Source organism: Hemitrygon akajei, unplaced genomic scaffold (genome assembly GCF_048418815.1).
Source record: "Hemitrygon akajei unplaced genomic scaffold, sHemAka1.3 Scf000045, whole genome shotgun sequence".
NCBI lineage: Eukaryota > Metazoa > Chordata > Chondrichthyes > Myliobatiformes > Dasyatidae > Hemitrygon > Hemitrygon akajei.
In genome coordinates, this window is record NW_027331931.1 from 4,865,964 (window position 1) to 4,878,366 (window position 12,403).

Here is a 12,403-nt window from a genome sequence, read left to right on the forward strand (position 1 = left end):
ATATATAGGATCTTTAAATTATATCCCTTCCCACTTATTATTTTCGCTGGAAAATAGATGTTGAAATTCTAAGTAATCCTGACGAAAGTGTAATATGGTTTTAAAAAAAGCTCAAGGTCAAATAAGTGTGAGACATTTATAGAGCATTTTATAGGAAGGGACATTAAAGACATTCATCATTCATGCTGATTTTTCCTCCCAGCACTGCTGCAAATACACAAACCACCCCACCTCCCTTCAGATCTACTCTGGGCTGTGCCTGATGAACCAGCCAAGATTAGCAGTTCACCATCTGTGGGAAAAATTGAGTCCAACGGAGATGGGAGTAGACTCTCACATGGTGGATTGGATAGTGGACTACTTGACAGATAGACCTCAGTATGTGCGGTTGGGAGACTGTAGGTCTGACACGGTGGTCAGCAGCACAGGAGCGCCACAGGGAACCGTACTCTCTCCGGTCCTGTTCACCCTGTACACATCAGACTTCCAATATAACTCGGAGTCCTGCCATGTGCAGAAGTTCGCTGATGACACGGCCATAGTGGGGTGTGTCAGGAATGGACAGGAGGAGGAGTATAGGAAACTGATACAGGACTTTGTGATATGGTGCAACTCAAACTACCTGCGTCTCAATATCACCAAGACCAAGGAGATGGTGGTGGACTTTAGAAGATCTAGGCTTCATATGGAGCCAGTGATCATTAATGGAGAATGTGTGGAGCAGGTTAAGACCTACAAGTATCTGGGAGTACAGTTAGACGAGAAGCTAGACTGGACTGCCAACACTGATGCCTTGTGCAGGAAGGCACAGAGTCGACTGTACATCCTTAGAAGGTTGGCGTCATTCAATGTCTGCAGTGAGATGCTGAAGATGTTCTATAGGTCAGTTGTTGAGAGCGCCCTCTTCTTTGTGGTGGCATGTTGGGGAGGAAGCATTAAGAAGAAGGACGCCTCACGTCTTAATAAGCTGGTAAGGAAGGCGGGCTCTGTCGTGGGCAAAGTGCTGGAGAGCACTTATTCATGGGGATGAATAAAGTATCTATCTATCTATCTATCTATCTATCTATCTATCTATCTATCTATCTATCTATCTATCTATCTATCTATCTATCTATCTATCAAATACCTAATAAGTTTGGGATGTGTATATTCATCTCCCAATTTATGATGTAGGAGCATTGATATTATGCTGCTTTGTTTGTAAAATATACAATCCTCTTTGTTCAAATCTTTATTAGCTAGTGAACTTACAAGTTTGCTTCAGGGAGTTAAGCAATTTAATTTTAAACAATAGCATGAATTGATAAATGTTACCAATTTTAAATAGCAAAAAGTTTATAGTATTTTTTTTCCTGGGAAAAAGACTTTGGGTCCGAAGTTTGAATAGTGTTATGATGTGACTGCATTTTTCGAAAGAAAAGAACAAAAATTGTAGTTATCCAAATGCAGAAAGGTTAATCCTACATTAAATGTGAATTGCGATTAAGAGATCCAAGATAATGTGTATTTAATAAAATAATTTAAATCAAATTATTGCTTTAAATCTACATTATACATTTAAGAATGCATTTTAGGTAGCTCAACACCTCATGCAGGTCAGTCAGGTATCTCTGCTCCCTTTAAACTTGCACGTTTCTGTTTCCCAGATGCTTTTGAAACTTACTTTGACCTTATTTTCTGAGCTTCTTTTAAACTTGCAGGTTATGTGGAACACATCATTCTATAATGTGATGTCTAAAAACAGTGATTTGGAAGTGAGGTATGATGTATTAATATGAGAACATCTAATAATACAGAAAATCTGCTAGTCCGACACCCAGGACCCAATCATGGCAGGTTAACTAAGTTTTACTGTGGTTAGTCACAGGTTTGGAGGGCTGTCGCCTGAAAGTAATGATCATTAATCAACGTCAATGTTACATAGTTCACACTAAAAATAAAAGCACAAGGGAGAAATCGGCCTCTGCAGCAACTTTTTTTTTAGAGTGCTCAGTGGTTCATTTGAAATCAGGTCCAGAATTTACCTGCACTTCTGATGGGAAATCTGTTGGATGTGTTTCTGACAAACATACACCCAAAAAATGTTATGAGTCAATGCACCAAGTGGATTGAATGCCAGCAACTTTGAACGGTGTGCTTCAGCTTATTCTGTTTCAATCTTTATGAAACGTGAAATAATCTGAAAGGTCTAGAACTTGATAGAGGGCTAAAAGATTATGAGAGGCATAGACAGGGTGGATAGTCAGTACCTGTTTCCCAGGGCACCAATAGCAAACACCAGAGGGCATATGTATAAAATTAAGGGAGGGAAGTTTAGGGGAGACATCAGGGGTAAGTTTTTTTTACACAGAGGGTTGTGAGTGCCTGGAATCACTTGCCAGGGGTGGTGGTGGAGGCTAAAACATTAGGGGTATTGAACAGCCTCTGGGACAGGCACATGGATGAAAGAAAAATGGAGCGTTACGGGGTAGTGTGGGTTTAGTACTTTTTTTAAAGGTTTATATGGGTCGGCACAACATGGAGGGCTGAAGGGCCTGGACTGTGCTGTAGTGTTCTATTCTATGGCTCTAAAATCTTTTACATCACCAGTTGAGAAAATCATCTTTGTTCTACCTCCAATCACAAAGAGGAAATCTGCAGATGCTGGAAATCCAAGCTATACACACAAATTGCTGGAGGACCTAGGCCTCATATGGAGCCAGTGATCATTAATGGAGAATGTGTGCAGCGGGTTAAGACCTACAAGTATCTGGGAGTACAGTTAGACGAGAAGCTAGACTGGACTGCCAACACAGATGCCTTGTGCAGGAAGGCACAGAGTCGACTGTACTTCCTTAGAAGGTTGGCATCATTCAATGTCTGCAGTGAGATGCTGAAGATGTTCTATAGGTCAGTTGTTGAGAGCGCCCTCTTCTTTGTGGTGGCGTGTTGGGGAGGAAGCATTAAGAAGAGGGACGCCTCACGTCTTAATAAGCTGGTAAGGAAGGTGGGCTCTGTCGTGGGCAAAGTACTGGAGAGTTTAACATCGGTAGCTGAGCGAAGGGCGCTGAGTAGGCTACGGTCAATTATGGAAAACTCTGAACATCCTCTACATAGCACCATCCAGAGACAGAGAAGCAGTTTCAGCGACAGGTTACTATCGATGCAATGCTCCTCAGACAAGATGAAGAGGTCAATACACCCAATGCCATTAGGCTTTACAATTCAACTGCCAGGACTTAAGAACTTTTTTTAAAAGCTATTATTAATGCTTTTTGAGTTAGTGATTTAGATGCATATCATATGATTTAGATGCATATCATATTATTACTGTGTTAAGTATTGTATGTAATTAGTTTTTGCTACAACAAGTGTATGGGACATTGGAAAAAATGTTGAATTTCACCATGGGGATGAATAAAGTATCTATCTATCTATCTATCTATCTATCTATCTATCTATCTATCTATCTATCTATCTATCTATCTATCTATCTATCTATCTATCTATCTATCTATCTATCTATCTATCTAGCATTAGTACTCTTTTCCATAGATGCTGCCTGGCCTGCTGAGTTCCTCCAGCATTTTGTGTGTGTTGCTTGTTCTACCTCCTCTCGGTCTGCACTTTTCTACCGGTGAGAACATGCTTCCACCAATTCTCTCTGGCTACATAATGATATCAAACACCTTTGCCCTGGCCAACAAGTAGCTTTCACATTACAAATGTGCCAGACTCCGGTGAGACAGACTACTGCCCTTCCCTTCATATTCATTGGCATTACCATCACTGAGTTCACCACCGTCAGTCATTGGGGGAGAGTTCAGCGGGAATATTTATGATAGATAGATAGATACTTTATTCATCCCCATGGGGAAATTCAACATTTTGTTTTTCCAATGTCCCATACACTTGTAGCAAAATTAATTACATACAATACTTAACTCTGTAAAAATATGATATGCATCTAAATCACTCTCTCAAAAAGCATTAATAATAGCTTTTAAAAAGTTCTTAAGTCCTGGCGGTTGAATTGTAAAGCCTAATGGCATTGGGGAGTATTGACCTATTCATCCTGTCTGAGGAGCATTGCATCGATAGTAACCTGTTGCTGAAACTGCTTCTCTGTCTCTGGATGGTGCTATGTAGAGGATGTTCAGGGTTTTCCATAATTGACCGTAGCCTACTCAGCGCCCTTCGCTCAGCTACCGATGTTAAACTCTCCAGTACTTTGCCCACGACAGAGCCCGCCTTCCTTACCAGCTTATTAAGACGTGAGGCGTCCCTCTTCTTAATGCTTCCTCCCCAACACGCCATCACAAAGAAGAGGGCGCTCTCCACAACTGACATATAGAACATCTTCAGCATCTCTCTACAGACATTGAATGACGCCAACCTTCTAAGGAAGTACAGTCGACTCTGTGCCTTCCTGCACAAGGCATCTGTGTTGGCAGTCCAGTCTAGCTTCTCGTCTAACTGTACTCCCAGATACTTGTAGGTCTTAACCTGCTCCACACATTCTCCATTAATGATCACTGGCTCCATATGAGGCCTAGATCTCCTAAAGTCCACCACCATCTCCTTGGTCTTGGTGATATTGAGACGCAGGTAGTTTGAGTTCCACCATATCACAAAGTCCTGTATCAGTTTCCTATACTCCTCCTCCTGTCCATTCCTGACACACCCCACTATAGCCGTGTCATCAGCGAACTTCTGCACATGGCAGGACTCCGAGTTATATTGGAAGTCTGATGTGTACAGGGTAAACAGGACCGGAGAGAGTACGGTTCCCTGCGGCGCTCCTGTGCTGCTGACCACCGTGTCAGACCTAGAGTCTCCCAACCGCACATACTGAGGTCTATCTGTCAAGTAGTCCACTATCCAATCCACCATGTGAGAGTCTACTCCCATCTCCGTAAGTTTGTGCCTTAAGATGGTGTTAAAGGCTGGATGGTGTTAAAGGCACTAGAGAAGTCAAGGAATGTAATCCTCACAGCACCACTGACCCCATCTAGGTGAGAGAGGGATTTGTGCAGCAAATACTTGATAGCATCCTCCACTCCCACCTTCTCCTTATACGCAAACTGAAGAGGATCCCGGGCGTGCCTGGTTTGTGGCCTCAGATGTATTGTGCTGATGCAAGAGTTGCTGGAGAATTTTCAAGTGGGAAGAAGTGGAGTGATATTTGGAAATCTGAAATTTAAAGCATCATTTAGGAAGAAGATCACAAATAGGTGGTTTGCCAAAGCTGTGGCGAGTAAATCCTTCATTAACCTGTTACATAGGTTGTATGAGAGTGCAGATGAACTCAATCAAGCCCAGAGGAGATTAACGTTCTTTCTGACAGTGATTTGCTCGCTGTTGAAATGAATACCTCTCTTTATAAAATTCAGTTTGCACATGTTGTTGTCACTGGGTAGAAAATTGTACAGCACAAGATTTTTGCACACACTGGTCATTACAAATTAGGGGGACATTGGTGGGAAGGTGGGGAGATCTCCAGTGTCCCTGATGCCCTCACGTAGAAGGTATACATCCAGCTGCACTTTAAGGAGTTGGAGCTGGAAATGGATGAATTCCGCATCATCCAAGTGTCAGAGGGTGTGATAGGTATGACGTGCAGAGAGTTGAGTTACACCCAAGGTGCAGGACACAGGAAACTGGGTGAGAGTCAGGAAGGAGAATGAGGTTAAATAGCCATCACAGCATACTATTGTTGCTATCCCACACAACAACAGGTGGACACTTTACAAATTGTTGGGGGGATTACCTGGCAGAGGAAAGTCAAAGGGGGTGATAGGGGATTCGTTAGTTAGGGGAACAGAACTAGAAGGGGACTAATATCCTAGTGGCAAGGTTTGCCTGTGCTCCCCTGTGGGGTGGGTGGTTAAACTAAAGTTGCAGGGGGGATTGGAGCCAGAATGACAGAACAGATAGTGGAGAGGGTGAATTGAATTGAATTGACTTTATTACATACATCCTTCATATACATGAGTTGTAGAAATCTTTATGTTACGTCTCTGTCTAAATGTGCAATGTGAAATTTATAATAGTTTATAATAAATAGTATGTACAAAAGGACAGTCAGGATAAATAAAAGTACAATTGCATCAGCATAAATTAATCTATCAGAGGGCCTGGTGGAAGAAGCTGTCCCTGGGCCTGGTGGTCCGGGCTTTCAGGCTGTGGTACCGTTTCCCAGATGGTAGCAGCTGGAACAGTTTGTGGTTGGGGTGACTCTCGTCCCCAATGATCCTTTTTACACAGTGGCCCTTTTTACACACCTGTTTTTGTCAATGTCCTGAATAGTGAGAAGTTCACATCTACATATGTGCTGGGCTGTCCGCACCACTCTCTGCAGAGTCCTGCGATTGACGGAAGTACAGCACCCATACCAGGCAGTGATGCAGCCAGTCAGGATGCTCTCAATTGTGCCCCTGTAGAAAGTTGTTAGTATTTGGGGCCCCATCCCAAACTTCCTGAACCGCCTGCGGTGAAAGTGGTGCTGTTGTGCCTTTTTCACCACACAGCCAGTATGTACAGACCAGGTGAGATCCTCGGTGTTGTGTATGCCAGGAAACTTGAAGCTGTTCACCCTCTCAACCCCAGATCCTGGGTCAGCCTGTCTCCATTTCTCCTGTAGTCTACAGCCAGCTCCTTTGTTTCAGTGACATTGAGGGCAAGGTTGTTTTTTTGACACCAAACAGATGTCGTTCAGGCTTCAGGGCATGAAATTATGATATTGTAGCCATTACTTGGACTTGCTTGCGCCCAACAGTCTGAGGGATTTCAAGGAACAAATCTGTAGAGAGATTGCGGACTATTCCAAGAAACAAAGGTTGATAAAGTGAGTGATTTTAACTTTCCATTTATTGACTGGACTCCTAGGCTGTAAAAGGACTAGATGGGGTAGAGCTTATCAAATCTACCTTAATCAGTACGTAAAATTCCCGATGTAGAAGTGTGCAATAAGCTATTGGGAAGTGATCTAGGGCTAGTGACAGAAATTAGTGTATGGGAACACTTTGCATCTACTGATCATGAGATTCCAAGTAAATACAGAAAAACAGAGGCCTGGACCTCTCTTGAGATTCTAAATCGGAGAAAGGCCAATTTTTATGGTATTTGCAAGGATTTGACAAGCGTTAATTGGGACAGGCTGTTTTTTAGCAAAGGAGTATTGGTAAGTGGGAGTTCTTCAGAAGTGAAATTTTAACTGTGTAGAGTTTGTATGTGCCTGACAAAATAAACGTTGAATGGTAACTAGTGCAGGGAATCTTGGTTTTCAAGAGATATTGAGGCCCTGGATATCTCGTTCCTCTAAATGCCTCGGACTGTTGGGTGCAACCAAAACTCATTAATGACAACCATTTCATAATTCCACTCCCGAACTCATCTGACTTCCCTTTAGTTGTCTTCTGTTGGATTCTAAAAGCTTCCGAACGTTCTTTTGCTCTTTTGTTTGCCCTCTCCTCTGATTTTATGTTGGTTTTGGATTCTCATTTAACCCACGGTTGTGCCCTGCTGCCTTTCCAATGCTTCCATGTCTTTGGGATGTATCGATCACTCAGCTCTCGAATTGCTCCCAGAAACTCCAGCCATTGCTGCTCCGTTGTCACTCCTACCTTTTCCCTTCCTAACAAGTTTGGCCAGCTTCTCTGTCACAGAAACATGGAGAAGTTCAGTGGAGAAACAGGCTATTTGGCCCATTTAGTCAATGCCACAAAAACATTTAAGCTCTCTAATGCAACTACCTGCACCGGGATCATCACCCTCCATACCCGTACCATCCAGGTACCTGTCAAACGTCTCTTAATGGTGAAATCGAGCTCATATTCACCACTAGTGCTGACATCTCATTCTACACTCTCACGACCATTTTAGCAAAGAGCTTTTCCAAATGTTCCCATTAAATTTTCACCTTCCCCACTTACCCATGACCTCTGGTTGTCGTCCCACCCAACCTCAGTGGAAAAAGCTGCTTGCATTTACCCTATCTATACCCTCATAATTTTGTTTACTTCTAACAAATCCTCAAAGCAATGTATCATTTCCTTGTTTATGTTTAGAGCCTTTTTTAGGTGTATAAGATGATGAGGGGCATTGAGTGTGTGGATAGCCAGAGGATTATTTCCCAGCGTTAAAATGGCTAACAGGAGGGGGCATAGTTTTAATGTGCTTGGAAATATATGCCGACGGGACGTCAGGGGTAGGTTTTTTACACAGGGAGTGTTGGATGTGTCGAATGCACAGCCAGCATTGGTTGTCGAGGCGGATATAACAGGGACTTTTATCACTCTCTTAGATAGTTACATGGAGCTCAGAAAAATAGAGGGCTATGTGCTAGGGAAACTCCAGGCAGTTTCTAGAGTAAGTTACATAGTCGGCACAGCACTGTGGGCCAAAGGGTCTGTAATGTGCTATAGATTTCTATGATTCTATGAAATTCAAGGGAAATCTCCAAACCCACGGAGTGGTGACTAGTAATGAATAGTGGGAAAGTTACTGGAATGTATCTGCTGGAACCGGAAATATAAGTATTTGGATAGATGTGGACTGATTATAGATAGACAGCATGGCTTTGTGCATGGTAGGTCATGTCTAACCAGTCTTAGAGAGTCTCTCGAGGAAGTTATCAGGAAAGTGGATGAAGGCAAGGCAGTGGATGTTGTCTACATGGACGTTAGCAAGGCACTTGACAAAGTCTCATATGGAAGGTTGGTCAAGAAGGTTCAGTCACTCAGCAGTCAAGAATAGACAAAATCGGATGAGACACTGTCTTTGGGAGAAGCCAGAGTGTGGTAGCAGATGGTTGCCTCTCTGACTAGAACCTGTGTCTAGTGGTGTGCCACAGGGATCAGTGCTGGATCTGTTGTGGTTTGTCATCTATATCAGTAATCTGGATGATAGTGTGGTTAACTGGATTAGCAGATTCATGACCACCAAGACTGGTGGTGTAGTGGTCAGTGAGGAAGACTATCATGACTTGCAGTGTGATATGGACCCCCTGGGAAAAATGGTTTGAGAAATGGAAAATGGAATTTAATGCAGACAAGTGTGAGTTGTTACACTTTGGTATGACCTACCAAGGGAGGTCTTTCACAGTGACTGGTCGGGCACGGAGGAGTGTTTTAGAAGAAAGGGACCTGGGAATACAAGTCCTTAATTCACTGAAAGTGGTACCACAGTTAGATAGTGACGGAAAAAAAGATTTTAGCCCATTGGCTTTCATGAACCAAATACTGACAATAGATGGATATTATGTTGACTTGTAAAAGAGGCCTAATTTGGAGTATTGTGTGATGCTTTGGTCACCTACCTACAGGAAAGATTTAAAAGAGATTCAGAGATTTCAGAGAAAATTCACAAGGATGTTGCCAAGTTTGGAGGACTTGGGTTATAAGGAAAGATTGAACAGGTCAGGACTTTATTCATTGGAATGTAGAAGATTGAGGGGAGATTTGATTGTGGTAGAGGGGCATAGATAGTGTAAATGCAAGCTGGCTTTCTCCACTGAGATGGGGGTAGGACTTCAACCAGTGGCCAGGGGTTAAGGGTGAAAGGTGAAATGTTAAGGGGAACATGAGGGGAAACTTCTTCACACAGATGGTCATCTAGGTTTGGAATGAGGAGCCATCCCGAGTGGTGCATGCAAGCTCGATTTCAACATTTAAGAGGTTCGTGTAGTTACCTGGATGGTAGGGATGTAGGAGTGGCAGTTTAAATAGTTCAGCACAAGACTAGATGGCCCAAAGGACCTGTTTCTGTGTTGTACTTTTCTACAAGAACCTGAAATATTACAAAAAATCACTCTAACCCCTTTTAACAGCTGTGCGGACCAACCATCCATCTCAGCAGGAATTTTTTTATATGGTGTTAAAACTGTAGCACTTTCAGTTAATAATACATAAAAGAAAATCCCAGATGCACATCCACAAAGACAATTTGCGTGAGACTGTTGCACTTACTGTGGGGCCAGGCACCCATGCAGCTCAGCAGGAACAGGGAATAATACCAATGGAGAGAGTCAAACTGAGCCAGGTCACAGATTGGAGATAGCAGAAATGCCCCATTCTTATAGAGACAGGAAGAGCATCAGGGAATTGATGGTCATTCCAGATACCAGCACTCTGCCCAGTCAGGAGATGATTTCTCTGTCCAACTTGGGTTGAACCTCACTGTAACAGTGTGATACCAGATCAGACCTTGGCAACTAAAGTAATCTCATCTGAAATGTTGTCCTACACCCATTGATGGATTTTGTAAATCTTTTCACAGGATAAAAATGAGAAGGAATTTGTCGCCGGGAATCTCAAACACAACACGCCAGTTTTGTTGTCTCTGTCTGGATATTTAAGAAGTGGAGCAAGGAATTCAATCGACCATCCTTCCTGCTCAGACTGTGGAGAGGGATTCAATTGGTCATTTGACCAAATAGCAAGCCTGTCATTTTACACAGGAGAAAGGCTGTTCACCTGCTCAGACAGTGGGAATGGATTCACTCGGTTATCACAATTGAAGGTACATCAACAAGTTCACACTGGGCAAGGCCATTCATCTGTTCTGTATGTGAGAAGGGGTTCAGTCAGTCTTCCCACCTGTGGACACACCAGTCAGTTCACACCACACCGGGCAGAGGCTGGTCATCTGTTGAATTTCTGAGAAAGGATTCACTCAGTCATTTGACCTAATGGCTCACCAGCGAGTTCACACTGGGGAGAAGCCATTCACCTGTTCAGTTTGTGGGAAGAGATTCACTCATTTATCCCAACTACAGAATCACCAGCGAGTTCACACTGGGGAGAGGCCGTTCACCTGCTCAGTCTGTGGGAAGGGATTCACTCAGTCATCCAACCTACTGGTACATCTGCGAGTTCACACTGGGGAGAAGCCGTTCACTTGCTCAGAATGTGGGAAAGGATTCAGTGACTTATCCAGCGTACTGAGACATCAGCGAGTTCACACTGGGGAGAAGCCATTCACCTGCTCAGAATGTGGGAGAGAATTCAGTCAGTTATCCAGCCTACTGAGACATCAGCGAGTTCACACTGGGGAAAAGCCGTTCATCTGCTCAGAATGTGGGAAAGGATTCACTCAGTCATCCCAACTACTGAGACATCAGCGAGTTCACACTGGGGAAAAGCCGTTCACCTGCTCAGAATGTGGGAAAGGATTTACTGATTCATCCACCCTACAGAGTCATCAGCGATTTCACACTGGGGAGAAGCCATTCACCTGTTCAGAATGTGGGAAGGGATTTACTCAGTTATCCCAAGTACAGTGTCATCTGCGAGTTCACACTGGGGAGAGGCCATTCATCTGCTCAGACTGTGGGAAACGGTTCACTCTGTCATCCCACCTTCTGGAACACCAGCGAGTTCACACTGGAGAGAGGCCATTCATCTGCTCAGAATGTGGGAAGAGATTCACTGAGTCATCCCAACTACAGAGTCATCAGCGAGTTCACACTGGGGAGAAGCCGTTCACCTGTTCAGAATGTGGGAAAGGATTCACTGATCCATCCACCCTACAGAGACACCAGCAAGTTCACACTGGGGAGAAGCCATTCACCTGTTCAGAATGTGGGAAGAGATTTACTCAATATTCCACCCTACTGAGACATGAGCGTGTTCACACCGGTGAGAAGTTGTTCAATTGCACAGAATGTGGGAAACGGTTCACTCTGTCATCCCACCTTCTGGAACACCAGCGAGTTCACACTGGAGAGAGGCCATTCATCTGCTCAGAATGTGGGAAGAGATTCACTCGCTCTTCCACACTACAGAGACATCAGCGAGTTCACACTGCAGAGGAGCCATTTACCTGCTGAGAATTGCGGGAAAGGATTCACTCAGTCGTCCCAACTATTGCTGTGGACTGACATTTTAAGAGAGAGAGAGATTAAGAAGGTGAATCAGTCTGACTTGCAGCTTGTTTACAACACTCCCAGCTTGTTTAGTTTTGACTGAGGACACAGACACTCAGAGTCAGACGGAGATGAATGAGGAAAAATGGAAGGATCGAAACAAGGGAAATAGGTGCCAAAGGTCACTGTTTGGAATTTTCCTATGCCCACAACTGTGGGTTAATTATCGATTCAGCGTACATCGAATGTGTGGTTGTCACCTCGTTTAATCCATAGGAGTGGATCTGATTTGGGGTATCCTATGAAGACCACTGATGTGTTAACCCTTGCCTGGGTGTGGTGGTAATTCATTTGAAGACGATACGCCCTGTGACAAGTCACTTTGGGTGATAATTAGTATGTGGATTTGGAAGGATGACAGATAAAATCTACAGTGACTGTTCTCTTGTTTTACCACCATGGAACCTGTGGAATTCAACATAATTGCCATCCCTTGACATTTACCCTGGATTACAAATATCTCTCTCATCACCTGTTCTGTGGTTGAACTGAACTTTC

The 12,403-nt window shown here is 43.6% G+C and overlaps 1 protein-coding gene across 1 annotated transcript; it reads left to right on the forward strand.

The window, feature by feature from the left end:
• Nucleotides 1-5,591: 5,591 nt before the first annotated feature.
• On the forward strand, nucleotides 5,592-11,809 carry LOC140720647 (uncharacterized). Its single transcript, XM_073035485.1, has 2 exons — nucleotides 5,592-5,610; nucleotides 10,770-11,809. The coding sequence occupies exons 1-2, from the start codon at nucleotides 5,592-5,594 to the stop codon at nucleotides 11,807-11,809; spliced, it is 1,059 nt and encodes a 352-aa protein (XP_072891586.1).
• The last annotated feature ends 594 nt before the right edge of the window (nucleotides 11,810-12,403 follow it).